The sequence below is a fragment of the Papilio machaon genome, chromosome 3 (genome assembly GCF_912999745.1).
Source record: "Papilio machaon chromosome 3, ilPapMach1.1, whole genome shotgun sequence".
Taxonomy (NCBI): Eukaryota; Metazoa; Arthropoda; class Insecta; order Lepidoptera; family Papilionidae; genus Papilio; species Papilio machaon.
In genome coordinates, this window is record NC_059988.1 from 9,263,434 (window position 1) to 9,280,773 (window position 17,340).

Below are 17,340 nucleotides of genomic sequence, written 5' to 3' on the forward strand. Positions count from 1 at the left end.
TTTCCAATTCCGTCTACATTGGAACACGAAACATTGTCTCTGGCATAGTGACTGACTCTCAAAAGATACGTTACTAGAATTTTTCTTAACGTTGAGTAATAATTGAAGACGCTTGGGCACACTAAAGGGCACTTTTCATAATAATTCAGGTTTTTTGTTCTCTTTTTTAGTAAACTTAAATGTTGACGTTACATTTTTAAATTGCAGTTAAAAAAAAGAAAACATAAGATGTTTCTTTTTGAACGTTAAAGTAAGAAAAGCTTATCATCACTATGGGAAATAAATAGTCAAATATTCCTATAGTAATTTTTAAAACAATTTAATTCCTTTTAAGTCATTGGAAATTGAAGAATTGTATACATAACTACGTAATGGAACCTTGCATTCAAATATTTAAAATAAACTAACCTCAAAACATTCAACATTTTATCATAACAAAGATGGCGTTTTGCACATAGAGTTATGAGTAAACATTTCACCGAAATAGATAAATACAGCACTCAAAATGGAATTACACTATTAATTCGAGGGTGTAGTAGCGGTTTACGATCATGGCCATTTATGGCTAGTGTATTTGTGTACAAATCGCGTTTATGAGTGTACATAAAACTACTATGCGGACTCGTGGGAGCCGAGTATAGGGGATGTTTCTATTAGGTTCTACTAAATTCTTTCGTTTTATATGAGTGATAAGTTAGATTATATACAATGTTGTGTACCTATATATTCTAGTTTTAAAAAACAATAAGTAAAATGAGCGAGCGTCGGTGGCTCAGAGGTTAAGTACTTGATTTGCAATCTGCAGGTCCTGGGTTCGAATCCCGCCATGTACAGATGTGTTTTTCGATTTTCGATTTACATACGTATATTTGACTTTTTTACGGTGAAGAAAAAAATCCTGATGCAACTTGCACATATCTGAGAAAAAATTCAATGTCATGTGTGAAGTCAACCAACATGCACTGGGAACAGCGTGATTGACTATGGCCTAGTCACCTCTAAGTTAGGGTAGGCTCTGAGCTCCTCAGTGGGGACATACAGTGACCTGATGATGAATGATAAAATGAGCGAATTAATTATGTTGATATAATAAATCCTATCAAGCTAGGAAGCGTTTTTTCAATGAGTTTCTTAACTATATGTTTGATCCGAGACAATATGTACGTTAAAACCGTTTAATAAAGTCGAAATTAATATTATATTTATAAGAACAACAAATAATCAACAAATGTGTGTACCACATATTGCATTGTAATCACTAGACTACAATGCAATATGTGTAATTACACACTACTAAGTTGCCAGCGACTTCATCCGCGCAGAATAAAAAACATACTAAAAAAAATGTAATATAATAAACGTGAATTAATCAAATCGGTTCAGTAATTTCGGAGCCTATTCAATGCAAACAATCAAATCTTTTTTCTTTATAATATTAGTATAAATATTAAAAGTCCGTGACGACGTTGCTAATTTTGACTTACTAACCTATCAATTAATATTAAAAAGTTAACTTGCATTAAAAATTAAGTATTAAAGTATTATTTTTTCCGTCATAAACATGAAAAGCTACGTTAAAGTTTCATTCTCATGTAAAGTGTACAAGCGAGAATGTCGGTTCATTTCAGTGTTATTGTGTACAACGTAAAGGCAATGTGGCGTACATAGACAACAGTTCTTTGTGCATTATTGTTGGAAATTCAAGTGTTACAGTCAGCGTTTGACTGCGCTTTGCTATTCTTCAGCGTTGAATGTTTTGATGCTTTTATTTGTTACAAACGTTCACTTTGAAATGTTTGGACTAAGGCTAATGCTATACAGACTTGCTTATGGGAACTTAGATTATAAGTTTAAAAGAAACTAAGTCAACAAAAAAAATTGTACATAATATAAGTTTGTCTAATGATTAAGCAAAATAACTTATTGTAAATAAATAATAAAAAAAAAATGAAGTCGTTAAATAAATATATTCTATACTAGCTGTCGCCCGCGACTCCGTCCGCGCGCAGTTAAAAAAAAAATGAAAAATAAATTTTGGCCGATTCTCAGACCTACTGAATATGCTCACAAAATTTCATGAGAATCGGCCAAGCCGTTTCGGAGGAGTAAGGCAACGAAAACTGTGACACGAGAATTTTATATATTAGATTTAGAAATCCTATATTTATTAAAAAAAAACATACAATGTTATTCTTGTATTATAATCCTTTACCTCATTTCAACATGAAAACATTTCCTTGTACTCAAAACAATGCGAGAACTTTACATTACAACTTCACATAATGACGTTGTTTTCATCTATTATGACCGTTAATACTTGCTTGGGAAAAGAGGAAGGGGAGGGGAGGTTCAATTACCTCGTTGTTACGCGTACTTTTTCCCTTTCCATGAATTTCCGTGGTGTAGCCGCTCGTTTAAGACAAATGAACATCTGTAGACTGCGTTATTTATGTAAATGAATAACTAATTTTCTTTTCAAAGCTATTTCTGTGCATTTATATGAGAAGGAAGAGCGTCAGTGGCTCAGGGGTTAAGCACTTGTAATCTGCAGGTCCTGGGTTCGTATCCCGCCATGTACATTTATCCGACGTTCGTACGGTGAAGGAAAACATCGTGAGGCAACCTGCACATATCTGAAATGAAATTCAAAGATATGTGTGAAATCAACCAACCCGCACTGGACCAGCGTGGTTGACTATGGCCTAGTCACTCCTAAGTTAGGGTAGGCTCCGAGCCCCGGAGCCTCCGGTGGGAACGTATAGTGAGCTGATAATGATGATATAAGAAATTACATATTATTGGTATGACTAAGAGTCATAATAACTAGTCTAATATTGACGTTTTTTAATCGAAAAGATATGAATTATGAATACCCAAAAAAGAGCAACATTTAAAAGAATGAGGTATAAAAATCTGTCCATACCTTTGTCTTTGCTTAAGAACGGAGACAAAGACCGTTGACCCGGTGTCGGTTGATTAAGCAAGCATTCAGAAGTGTGCCATATAAGACGCACCCTTCGTCACGGCGCGCCCTCCGCTAACAACCCGCAAAGGTCAAGAATCCTGCATCACTTGACAACAGACCGAGTCGTAACATTATTTACAGAAACGGGTAATTTTTATGAATAAACTCTCTTACTAATATTATAAATGCAAATGTTAAGATGGATGGATGTTTGTTTGAAGGTATCTCCAGAACTGCTTAACGGATCTATATGAAATTTGGCATAGATATAAGTCATAGTCTGGAAGAATAAATAGGCTATTAAGTTTTTTTTTTAATCTCTGCGGAGGGAGTCGTAGGCGCCAGCTAATAATCCATAATTTAAGAAATCTAAGGTACTTTTTTGTGCCATCAAAACTCAAGGTTTTATTTAATAAGCAGTATTGAATCTCTCAGTGGGGACGTATAGTGAGCTGATGATGAAATTCATGTTGAATACTTATGTTTCATAGGGATATATACGAGATGTTTCTGTAATTTTTCTAAGGCTAGGTGTGCTTTATTTAGCCTCTAACCATCCCTAATATTGATCTTTCAAATACCAAAAATACTACCCAAAATCAATACTATTTAAGATTATCACGCTGAATTTCTTCCGGTGTATTTAATTCTAGCATTATGTTATTTAACGTAACAATATAACAATTACGAAACGACATTTAATGTATTTACAAATTAGATTGACGGACTTTTTTAATCTATATTCAATTAGTAAATTAACTCTAAAGCAGAAAAGTCGGATCTCGAACGAATTTGATTCGAGCGAGCATTGATTCATTATATAATACATTTACGATATTGGTTTGGAAATGACGTTGTTAGGAAAGAAAGATCAAATGGAACATCAATATATCTCTACCACGTTCTTTGTTTTCTTTCATGTTTTATTCCAGTTATAGCTTTCAGATGTTTTACGATAATGGCATTATTATCATAAGAGATGAAAACTTATGACACAGATAAAAATAAACAATGATAACTATAATATGTCTATGTCTCTTTAATAACCATGTTTACGAACATAACATCAAGCAGCAGACACTGAGAAACTCTTAAACACTTGTCTTATTATTGTAACTATTTTTGTAACATATTAATTAAGCAGTTAATTAAACTTAGGAATACTATTATTTTTCTAGGTAATTAACCACAGTGGACACTTTGTCTTTCTTTTAGAGTTAGAGCTAAACAGCACTCAATTACGTTCACGAACGAAAAGATTTTATTATGCAAACCATTACTATGGACGTCCGAAGTCCATTATAAGAGTACATCGCTACATTCCTTCCAGTGCGCCCCAATTCATAACATTATATTCTACAATATGTTGCAACACCGGCCCCGGAGTGTGTTGACAGTGCACACCGCGCATCATAGTTTAACCTTTTTTCAATTTTTTTTTTGTTAGTATTCTTTCATTGTTTATTAAATTAGTCATGGTCACTAAGAAAAATCTTCACCATAAGTCTTCAGAAAGTATTTTATTAACAGATCTTTTATTCATTATCAACAAGCACATTGATCGAATAACTAAAGAGTCCTTCGCGTACACATCAAAAAATAATTTGGTATAATATGTGTACAACTAGTATGTTTTGTATAAAAAATATTCGTTTAAATGACAACGCTGAAGGTAAAGAATTTTGGTACAAAATCATTAAATTATCTTTTCACACAATTGCTTCGACAAACATTAAAGTTTGTAAAACTTTGTGCGCCAACACCATGTAAGTCAGATTAGGCCTGGAAGATGATAAAAGCTACGACAAACTGCATGTTCTTTTTTAACTGTTGGGTTGCATTTCTAAAACACTGAATCATTTGTTGAATACTGGAAGACTAGACTCTAGAAATTCGTTTACGTAATTTTATAATTGGAACAAAACATCTTAATACTTTGAAATTGTGTTTATGCATAATAAATTGTATCAAACATAACAATGTTTCCATTATCAAAGGAAGCATTCATAGAAGCAATTTATTTAGATTGGTAATATGTCGAGCGGTCGCGTGTTTTTCAAACATTTGTAATAAAACAAGTCGCCATTCGCTCAAACGGTTATTTAATACTCGAATACAAGCGCTGACATGGAAACCTTGTTCAGTCTCGGTCAAGGGAATTGGAAATAAATTATTAAAATAAGAAAGTATCAAATTGTATGTTATCTAATCTTTAATTAGATAACACAATTTATTATATAGTAAGTAATTAAAATCTAGGATATACTTATTACATTATATAAAAGAGTGAAATTATTATTTGTTCACGGAAAATTATTTTTGATTTAAAGAAAATTTCTTAACTATTCTTCTAATAAATTTTACTGGTTTTGTGATTTTAGTCGATTTCAAGATATTTTCCATTTAAATAAACATGCGCAGTGTTCAATTTCTCTTTCATTATTGCTGCTACAAAACTGTACTATTTACTATAACAATATCTTATTGAAGTAAAATCTCAAAAGATTATACTGCACCATTCACAAAATGTTTAATTATATATAGTTATATGGCAATTAATAATTAAAAAAGTTTTCTAGTTTATTCAGCATATTCATTAGCTTTGTCTTTTAAAAGAGCTCAAGATAGTTCAGCGATGTTTTAATTTTCCATCGCCTCCTTTGTTCTTTATTCATTTGTTGGAAAACCTTTATGTACTTTCGTGATCAAAAGCTTTTAAAAAAATGTTTTCACTTTTGTGTAACACCAGTATTATTATTTTAAGCCTAGTTTTAAAATGTTTTATGAATTATACATTTGGTTAGTCTTGAATAAATTACATTTACTAGTTTCTTTGAACTACTAAGCTAAAAGCGACTTCGAAAGCACTTCTTGATGTAAAAAAAAATAATATACCGATATACTCCTAGTAACAGAACACTAAAATTTTTCAGTAAACACCAAATAAGATAAATTGTTAACCTAACAAGAAAAAGACAGATATAGAGATGTCTTTTGTCTCACAAACCGTTGCCGGACTGAGTCAGACGAAGCGCGAGGAGCCAGTACCTCGTCAGCACTGCTCCCACCAACACGCACACCGCCACTTCGAGCTTTGCAGGAAGAATAGCTTGCCCGAGCGAGATCCTCCCGAACCTAGGACCAGAAAGAACAGCCTGCCCGCCGATATCCTCGATAGACTGACAGAGACTTCGTCAACGACATCTATTAACGAAGAGTGACAACTATCGCCGTAAGTCAATAATCGGTGTCCCCCCTGTCACTCTATAGTCGCATGGAACCGCACAAGAGGGACAGGCTTCGTGGAACAGGCCCCTTGCATGCTTAGAAGCTTGTGTGACCACCTTAGGGATGGAAGTTGCACGAAAATGTATAGATGTTTTGTATACAAAATTGTGTTTATGTTCAATGTTATACATAATTATGTATATATTTCAGGATGTTATACAAACAAGGCAAAGTAGAAATAAAAATGTTGATTTGTTTTAATTACTTTAGAGTGTTTATTTGTCAAACATTAAAAAATGAATACGAAGAACTTTATGGTGATCGTAAAACTGCAAATTAGTTTGTAAAGTTTATAACGCAATTAATTAAACGCAAAAAAAGAATCTACGAGTTTTTAAAATTAAACGTCTATTCGTTTATAGCTCTATAATTAGACTAGTACCAGGTTCAAATAAGGAGTTGTGCTAGATTAACGTTACGCTAATCATTATTTAATAATTATAAAAATAGTAATAAAAAAGCTAGTTAATATAATTAAGGATATAAATTGCAAATAAAATTACAAACAAATTTTTTTTTTAGTATTAAATAACTACTAACAAAATATCGGCTATAAAAAAACCTGTATTTAAAAACAACTTTTCTTGGCTCACTTATAATGTAGAGGTTGTAAATGTGAACTCATTGTGGCGCGGGTCACGCGAAGTTTTTCTTTCAGTGTAAGAAATACTAAATAATGCCGACATGCAATCATACACCCATCGTGGTTAAAGATGTGTATATAGCATTTTATAAGAAGCATTAATAAATGAATACTCATAGATATACGTTGTTTCAAGTCGAAAAAAAACTATGTAAACGAAGGCTTTATTTCGAAGGATTGAGTTCATGTAAAAGTGTTAAGAAAAAGTCTATTTAGAAAATTATTTTCTTGAGAATAAAATTTCGTAAACCATTTATGAATATTTTTATAAGCTGAAACTTGCGTTTGACCACCATCCAGATTGAGTTGAAATGGTACGTGTTAGTAAATACCTATTTACTGTTCTGTTGAGTTTACGTTACATTACAGTATTAGTTTCACAAACATATTATATTAAAGGATAAGGCCCTTCGTACACAAGACAACATAAATTTTCAAAACCAATGTTGTATGGTTGTGTCGCGATATACGTAGCGTTTGCTCCGTACACACAACATTAATCGTCGACGCGAATCGTCTATTCGGTCAGTACAGGCATGGCGAATACATTTCAACTGATAATAGATTTGCTCCGCCATCTTGAAAATTGCAGCGACTTTTCTCCCGACAATCTTGACAAACAAATTGCGAGCGACTCTATTTGGCGATGACAGTTAGAAATTTCGTCAATGCGAGCTATTGCGTGATTCGCTTAGCGAGTAAAATCACCGGGTTTTGAAGAATTAAGTTGTCTTGTGTAAGGCTAAAATCAACTGTCGTCAATTTTACAACTTTTTTAAGGCCGGTCAAGATAGTAGATATTAAGGAGTTTAACTACAATAATTTGCATATAGCTGAATAAATAGGCAGCTTCTATATTTTAATTGACTGGAGTATTTGGAATGTATCATAAAAGATTAAGTTATAGTTTCACGGTCACCTAATCTACAAATCTATTTACCTTATAGCACAAAGTCATGGTGCGTTAAGATAATTCAATGCGGGAATTTTCTACCAGTCATCGTCTTACGATCAACCCATTCTCCTTACATTTATTGGAGCTTTCGCCGAATCATGTTCACTGAGTGAAAATTGATGTCGAGAAAGTCGATTCTTTAGTGCATATTTCTTGATTAACTTGAAACCTTGTCTTAAGTAATCTTATCGATTCGATGCTTTTGATCGATGCTTGGATTTTAAATGAATAGTCCATATCTTAAATGCCTGAAGAGAAACTCTATCTCAATCTATCAAATTGTTTAATTCAATTTCTATATATCTACGAGTATGTTCAGATTACACTGTTCTATAAGTATTATTTTATACTGCAAAAAAGATTACAAAGAAAACCTATAACTCTATTGTGGACTTAATCTTATTTTGATTTCGAGTTTACAATTTACGAGGAAAATTTTAACAAGAATCGTACATGTTTTATCGATGTAGTACAAAGAAAGGGAAGTTTTCTATGATCTCACAAGGAGATTAGACACGTTCTTTATATCTATATCTTTCATACTTTATTTGTGAAGAATTTTTATCTTATAAATAGCGTAGATCTTTTCCTTTTTCTTTTTAAGAAAATATGTAATTTAACGTTCGATCAATTATTATCAAAAGTTACTTACTTATGAGTTCAAATTAAATTTTTACCAATCTGTGTCGTACAAAAATGAGTCGGGACAGTAAATGAATAACTACTAAAATGATTTACCTTCTCGGTGCTCTGATCACCACTTGTTGGTAATCGGTCACTCTGGTGTCAGTCGAGTTAGTAATCAATAGGCACGAGCAATGCTGCCCTGATAAAGTAAAACCTCTATTGCATCGTTCCACGTAAGCACATCAAATCATCTATCTGATTCCACGGCTGCTAGAAAACTGAGACCAACTACCCTTCCAGCACAAGCCTTACCGAACCGGTGGAACCTGTGGAATTAATGTGTTAAGCAACAGAATACGCAAACAAAGAATATTGTAGCAAAACCGCCATGTTGTTGAAAATTGCCCACTTACTGGTTTTAAAGAACTAATTTCGAGATTCTGATACAATTTCGAATAGTGTACGTTTTTAAACTTATGTTGATGATATGAAAGCATGTCTTTTTCTTGTTGCAGGCGGAGCGAGTTTCTAGGATGCGTCTCGTTCCCGTTAAAAGATGCGATTAAGAGCGACGTCAACGGCACGTATTTCTTACAGTCGGGGCGGCAAGGTGCGCCTGACAGATGCGCTAGGGACCGCGTGACCGACGATCGCCGCAACATGGCCACCGATAATACAGAGACAAGCACCAGTGAAGGTGCTAAAGAGAACCAAGAAAAAGGTAAGAATAGCTGAAAAACGAACGAATTAAAACGAGAATTTGCGCTTCTGCAAATAACTTGGCTTGTAAATCGAACATCCATTCTGGTTCATGAATTGTGGCCATTTATAAAATTCTTCTTTCGCGGTTTTTCTTCTATGAATATAGAGTAGTATACTAGTTAGATTCAGAAGAATCATGTATCTTCTAGCAGTGGCAGCGAATGGTCCGGCATCAGCGTCCGGCAGTCAAGCACAGGCGGTAGCTGCGGCACTGCAAAGGGAGGCGGACGAGCACCTCTTTCTGAGATATCTCGAACTGGACCCACCTGAAGACCCGTCAGCGCCGCGCCGAGCGCAGAGGAACGGGAGGACTCCATTCACAACTACGAGGAAGTAAGTATAATAATGAAGGTTAAAACAATCATTCTAAACGATCGTCGATTAACAATGGAAAGGACAATTTAAAATTATTGAATAGAAAACTTTGTACCTCTAGTAGAAGTATTCACTAGCGAAGGAAACGTGCAAAATAATAAGTTTGAGAGATCATAGAAAAACCAAGTAAATTAACTTTTATTTCAAAGTTACTTTGGTTAATTTCCAGGACTTCCTTGTTGTTTTTCAAATTTCGAGTACTTCGGTTTTCTTTAATATTGAGTTATATCTTTTCAGACTGGTTCGCGGTACTGGTGGTGGATTCGGCTTCACTGTGGTCTGGACCAGACCACCTCGAGTGGAGCGCGTGGCGGCAGGTGGCGCTGCGGAGCGCGCTGGCCTCAGAGCCGGAGACTACATCGTTTTTGTTGGCAACAAGAACGTCGTCACTGCTAATGAAGAGGACGTACGGAACCTTGTCAAGTGAGTGCTGATACCTACTTAGTTTCCAAGTATTAAAAACTCACAATACCCTTTCACACCACTTCTAAATTTGCTAAAATTACTAGCCCGAAGTTCAATGCATTAATCAGGTTGATGATAGGTGTGTGTATAAAACGACCTTATTAGTAGTCTATCAAATCTTACAAAGCTATTCAACCTCATTTCAGATCAGCGGGTCAAACGTTAACACTAGAAACGTTCAGAAGAGTGCCACAGAATGGCGTGGGCATCCGTCGGATGGCCCAGGTGTCGATACCACCGCCGGAGTCGACGCCCCCCGCGCCCCGCTCGCCCCGCGCCGTGGCAATGACGTCCCCCGCGCCCGCGCGACCTCCTACCGCTTGCTCATCCACCAGCCAGTCCCTTGATAGACGCAAATTGCATCTGCCGCAAGTTACCTTCTCCAAGGAGGTCGGTAATGGTATTATTGTTTGAGAAGCAATGTTCTTCAACTGTACACATTCAACGCTCGACATTCACCGGCAGTTCCACTCATCTCAGATTTTCCCAATTACACATGTCAACTGCGAAATTGTTATTAAACACTACCTATTATCATTAGATATGGTACGGTCATCGTCCAGCATAATTTCTATTCGCCTTCTTATCTTAACCTATATTAGGGTGTTCGAAGGCCTACGATTTTTTTTAATTTATTCTTATATATCTATATGTACCACTTAGCATTAACTTGTACAAGTATACCTTGTACTTATTTTATGTATGAACTTTTGGACTATTGAATTTAATGTTTCGAATTTGAATTCGTGCTAGTCATGTGTAGAAGAAATTTCAAATTATTATTTTTTAGTAATCAAAATTTAATGTGGTGCTAGTAGTTAGTATATTCTTAGTATCTTTATTAGTCATTAAAATCTAGCATTTATTGATTTCTGTGTGGACATTTTGTTTTAGTTTTAATTAAGTTCTGTTTTGTACAGTTTTAGGGTATTATGTTATTTATTTTTAAGATCATATTATGGAGACTTCGTAATACATTCCATTACGTATAGATTTATTTATATTTTTTTAATGTACAGTTATTTAATTTAATTTAAGTATATTAGGTTTTATCAAATTATTCACAAATGGGGAATTGTTACGTTTAAGAAAAACACTCTTTTGTTATTTTTATTTTGTTAATTTTTTCATTTAATTTGTCACATACAGCGTGTGTTATTTTGTGAATATATTTTTTCTAATATTTTTTCTTTAGTCTTAATTTTGTGTTGCTGTAATGGTTAATGGATGTAATTGGTTAATGGAACCGTTGGTCTCCTCTGCTGAAACACCTGTACAAAAACATTTCTATCTCTGTTTTCAAAAAGAATTAGAAAGAGACGACAATTTGTTTTGTACATGCTTTTCTGTGGTGGAAACCTGCAGTAATAATCATGATTTGTAATGAACATTTGAGTTAATTTTTTTCATTTCTGTTAACATTATCATTTTTTTTTCTTTAATTTATTGTTCGCTAATTTATGTTTTTTTTATTTAAGTGCAAATAAATTTTTTGCTTTTGATTATTTTCCGTTTTATTTCTTTTTTTGTAACACTTTTACTTTAAAAATACATTGACTAATACTAAGAACACCAAAATGGCCGCTAAAATATTTATTAAATAAAATAAAACATACAACAACAGTATTCAAGGACATTTGCACTGTACCTTATCAGTTAAGTTTGAAATTGAAGGATCAAAATGCATTGGTAGACTTAACCAAGTACCTTTTCACCGTGAAATAAACGTTAAATATATTCATCATTCTAAAATGCAATGAAAGAAATAAAGAATCTATTATGATTGAAAATGATTTTTCTAAAGAAAATGATAACAAAATAAAAACGTTTTTAACGTACAAAAATACGATCTATATACTGATTTTAGAAGACCAATTTTGAAGCGTCAATAGACTGGCCTAGTTATGATATTAGATTAATATCAAGTTCCGCCATTCTTCTACTAGCGTAAAACATACCCTAGAACATGTCTACAATCTTTTAGTTTTTTTAAATATACAATAAGCCAATAAATCATTTACATTTTCACAATATGGTATAATACATAAGGAGCCATTATTGAGCAACATTTGCACATTCATTGTAGAAACTAAAAACGTTGTAAAACATACTCTTTATATACATTACTAAAATACTTTTAGTACATAATGACCTAAACATGCTTGAGTAAAGGACCTTTCGTGACCTATTATGCCCATGTTATCAGACACCAGGGGCATCAACTGACGGCAGAAAGCGCGCGCTCCTCGCTGTGGTAGCGCGGGAGCAGCATTACGCGACATGCCTACAGTTTGGTCTGGTGAGGTTCGTCTCACCTCTTGCCGAGAGGGCCGACCTTATCGCCCCTAGTGATCATCAGCTGTTATTTCAAAATATTGAAGAGGTGAGATATGATACTATAAATTCAGTAAACGAGGAACTGATGAGATTTATTAAGTGACTACATAATGATATAGTCACTTAAGAAAAAGGAGAAAGAGAAGAGAAGAGAAACGTAAGAAAGAGGATTAGTGAATCGTATCAATGGTTACGGTAACATCGATAAATTACAGATACCTTACAAATCATTATATGGGACAAATGAAAGAAAAAGATAAAAAGCTGCACAAAATCCTATGTTAAGTTTTGTTTCCCATCTCCAACAAGTAGTCATTCATCGAGTTATTTTTTCACTTATTAATAAAATTCTTAAGCATGTACTACAACAGAAGTTTGAAATATCATTAGCAACAGTACCTTGTTTTTATTCCAGATCTTCAGGTTATCTGAAGATATCCTCGACCAAGTGGTGCAAGATGACGGAGAGATACAGACATCGACGGTTGTCGCGGTGTATTTACAAAAGACCCCTGTGTTCCTTAGTCTTTATAAGAAATATTGTTTAGGACTTAAACGAGCTGATTGTGTATTGGTAAGATATTATCATAAAATTATTTAGAATACAAATTTGCATCCACAATCCCCAAAACCAAATTGTAGAAGCACTCTTAACCAATTCCACCACTTTCAGGTAAAAAAATCAAAAGACCCAAGTGGGGCGTTTTCTCGTTTCTGCACAAGTCCTCCAATACCAAGGAGAAGACCTGACATCACGTCATTAGTGCACAAGCCACTGGAGCAGTTTAGAGAATTATTGAGACTCATGCGCACCGCCGCCATTTCTAATGGTGCTGGCCCTTATGATCAGCTGGAAAAAAAACAGTTGCAAATCATCGTTGAACAGTTGCAGGTAATATCTTCATTCTGAAAACACAACTTTAGAGACCTTTACATTGCTTGTAAATAGTTTAAAAAAGTCTTAGCGTATGTAGTTTTCAGCGTTTTTTAAATTGGAAGAAACAGATAACTGCTAAGATTGTGTTTATTCCATTTCAGGGTAGTTATCAAGATGTTACCGCTGGTTCCGGGTTGATGGGATTAGCTGGTGATGGCAAACCTTTGCTGTCTGTTGCTGATCTGGAGAGTAGACTGGTGTTCACTAGGTGTAAGGTAAAGTAACAAAATGAATAACCAATGCAGTTAATATTATGGCCAAAGACTGCCTTTTGTCATTCGACAAACTCTAAATAAATTGGTTGTTTTCAGCCCTTCGTGTTAAGCACTGCGGGTAGGCAGTGGATATTCGGTGGCGAGCTGTCTCGGGTAGAAGGTAGAGCGGTTAGACCGTACTGGGCGCTCCTGTTCAGCGATCTTCTTCTATTCGCCACCGTGTCAAGAGACCGAGTGCTATTTGTCACCGAAGAGCCGGTTTCACTAGGATCGGTATCGGAAGCTCAATTTAATATCAGGAAAAAAGGTAAGCGCGATTTATTTGTAACAAGCATCGTTTTTAATAATAAAATCGGCAGCTCAACAACAATCTAATGATATACAAGGATGTGAATCTTACTTTGCGAGTCATATTCTTTAACTTAAACTGTTTTGACAAAAACAATAAGTATCTTATAGTAAATCTTCTTACATTTAGCGACGGAATTCCGGCTCATACTTGGCCGTGCGGGCGGAGAAAGTCCGTTGGTGTCCTGCGCTCCCAGAACGCCCGGGAGATCCCGTCCTATTGTTTTACGTGCGCCATCCATAGACTTGAAAGCTGTCTGGCAAAGTCTACTTCAAAGGCAAATGTAAGTATTAAGACTTTGTACACCTTTAGCGCTTCTAAATGTACTATATGTTGTGTTTATTACACGAAATGTTGCTTTCCAGTTATCGAGCACACACAATGTCCGGGACGCCACTCGGATCACCGTTGGATTCACCAGACCCACAGCTCACCTTCTCGCTGGCTACCCTGGACTCGCAACAACGCCAGGTATCAGGATCCAGCATCCAACGTCACTCAAGCATGGCACTCTTACCAGCCAGCTCTTACCGGTCACATCTTAATATGTTGGTAGAAGAACGACCTGAAAAAGAAGTTAGAGTTAGTTTCGACGTTCGATCTTACTCCGAATCTCCCCTTCCCCAACCCGTTAGAGGTCCACTAAGTTCAGTGTGGAAAACCGCACCCACTCCCGAAACACCTTCGGCTAACCTCTCCCCTGCTGAGTCGCAAACTTTTTCTTCGCATTTTGTGTCTTCGTCCAGTATCGAAAAGAACGAAGAGAGACCTACTTCGCCCAGTGCACAGGTTACATCTGATGGGTGTGAAGATTATTCGGAAGTGTCTCCTTGTAGATGGGAATCATTCGAGGCGGATCTAGCATTAGCCGATTTAGACGTCGACCCTTCCTATAAGCATGCCGTCGAAGAACGTATCTTTCTTCCCGATGACACTCTCTTGCCGCGCGTCGCTTTACCGGAGCGGCCAACGCCGCCGGCGTACTTGGAACTTTGATCCGCGGAGTCGGATCCGGAGTTGGCAGAAGCCTGCCTACATCGGATCCTAAGTAGAAAATTCAGTTAGGCTCTTTACCAAAATAATTCCCCTCGGGTGAACCTTTATTGCGTTGACCTAATTTAAATTCACGTCCTGTCCTACCTTTTATAAAGTCTGACTTATCGTTGTTTTCTGAGACCGTAACACTTCTATAAAATATTTTTATCTCTGTTTTGTCAAAGATACTGAGAGGGATGATGTTTTAAACAGGGATTTTGGTCTCAGAAACCAACAATTTCTCGATAAAGGAATATTTGCAGCATAACTTGAAAAAAATTAACTTGGATTGAAAAAAAAATTCTCAACGATGAGAATCAAGGTTGTGGTAGTAAATTTTGAGAGACATATTTTCGAACGTAAAAGATATAAAAAAAATAATTCAAATTATTTTGAATAAAATAGCGTTATTCCTAGAACTTAAGCCCCTAAAACGAGTAAGATACCTTTTACTTAGTTAATCCCAAATGTATTTGATAACAAAAACCCATAAGTAATATCAAGCGCTGGTTTTGCTTGATCATTCCAATTTTTATGCCAACATTTTACAATTTACAAGAATTTTGTGTCAAATGTAATATAGGGTACCAATTAGTAGCTATTTATATGGTCTCATTACGTACTACATTTTACAATTCGTCGCTTTTTAAGTCTTCCGTCCTTTTCTTATGATGCAATGTCCTTTTTTAGTATTTTATCTGTAGCAAATGAAACAAGCACTTATACCTTATTCCATGTATTTCTGTAACATCATTATGTATGTTAATTCGCGGTAAATAATTATATTTCTAATAGTCTTTTGATAATGTTACAAATTAATGTGAATTTTCAGTTGATGTAGTGTTACTATTTTGTACAGGTCATGTGGATATTTGGCGATCAAATTCGCGATATTTCTTCTCATGTAATCCATCATAGAATTACTGAAGTATTTTTTTTTTCAATATCGCTTCTTTATTGTTAATATGAGCACTCACCAACATTATCGTCACATGTACATATGTATTACAATGAAAAATGGTAGTCGAATCGTGTTGAACGTAGTTGATGCTTTCTATTTAATAACGTATTACGCATTTAATTTTAAAAAATCCATACTTAGATAATAATATTTAAAAAAAATCGCTAGTATCGTGAAATGTTCACATAACCTATTCCGGGGACTTTTTTGTATGTCTTTTTTACAAGATAAATTCGTAGTTAGAATCGATAAATTTCGATGTCTTTGGCTGTGTGTAATTAAAAAAAAAAAGAAAAAAAAATTGATGATAATTTTGAGAAAGTCTTGGTTCTTGTTTACAAACAATCTTGGAGCAAAGGTAAAATTTTTGATGTTTGTGTTCAGTTTCGATTCGATATATTTCTAATGGGTAAATAAACATTATCAGTGGCAAACTACTCTTTTTATTTCGCAATCTTTATAAGAATCCAAAATTCAACGACGACAAACCTTTTTATATTTTTTTATTAACGATCTACCATTTTTCAATGTATTACATAGTAAAAATTAAACAAAATACTTGCATGTCGCATTGTATTCTTTTATTTTACTGTAAATAAATTTTTTCTTTGCACAACTTTTAAAAATAGTAGTCAATAATTAACTTTATAATTAAATATCGTAGTTTTAATAAGAAAGAATCGTTAATATTTCATAAAAACACCTATAAAATTACGTACACAAAAAAAATTAAATTTTAAAACATTATTACACAAAACAAATTACTAAAACAATATATTTGTTGCCTAAGATAATATTTCTTTATTAAAATTTTCAACTATTTTATAATGAATTGTATTGTAAATTAATTATAAATTATCTATCATATAAAATGAAATCATTACTTTTCACATTTTTATTGGTAAGTAAGTACATAATTTATATTACCAATTTGGTTAAGTATAATATACAACTACTTAATCCAATATGTATATATGTTTGAAAATGTGTATGTCTGTACAGCAAACAAGACGTAGTTCTGCTGAAACTCAAACGGGTGCACATGGCAGTGCCGTGGACGGGGCTAGAAGTACCCGTAGTAGAGGATCTACACTCCATTTGCAAAGATGGATGACGCAACTCCCTGAAGCAGAGGAATTAGACCCACCAGAACCTGATATGGAGGTCATTAAATCAGTGATTCAAATTTATTGTCATTCTTAAGACAAAAATGACCAATATCATGATTATTTTACACAGATGTGGAGCATAGAAGAACTAAGGAAGAGATCCAAAGAATTGAATCTACTAGAAGTAGCTGATATTGTAGCAAAGAATGACGAAACGAAAGAATCATCGCCAGAAAAGAAGGAAAATGACAGAAGTCCTTCAAAAAGTAGTAATTCTGACAGCCAAGTGAGTTTGTAATTCTAGTCAAAATATGTTT

The 17,340-nt window shown here is 34.5% G+C and overlaps 1 protein-coding gene across 1 annotated transcript in view; it reads left to right on the plus strand.

Moving 5' to 3' along the window:
• Positions 1–17,340, plus strand: part of LOC106711417 — a 46,963-nt gene that overhangs the window by 20,274 nt on the left and 9,349 nt on the right. The window contains exons 5-17 of the mRNA XM_045686324.1: positions 8,994–9,199; positions 9,390–9,573; positions 9,853–10,038; positions 10,227–10,470; positions 12,287–12,463; positions 12,833–12,991; positions 13,091–13,309; positions 13,456–13,569; positions 13,666–13,876; positions 14,048–14,201; positions 14,284–14,389; positions 16,917–17,078; positions 17,154–17,309. Coding sequence (XP_045542280.1) covers positions 8,994–9,199; positions 9,390–9,573; positions 9,853–10,038; positions 10,227–10,470; positions 12,287–12,463; positions 12,833–12,991; positions 13,091–13,309; positions 13,456–13,569; positions 13,666–13,876; positions 14,048–14,201; positions 14,284–14,389; positions 16,917–17,078; positions 17,154–17,309 — 2,278 coding nt within the window. The remainder of the gene's footprint in view (positions 1–8,993; positions 9,200–9,389; positions 9,574–9,852; positions 10,039–10,226; positions 10,471–12,286; positions 12,464–12,832; positions 12,992–13,090; positions 13,310–13,455; positions 13,570–13,665; positions 13,877–14,047; positions 14,202–14,283; positions 14,390–16,916; positions 17,079–17,153; positions 17,310–17,340) is intronic.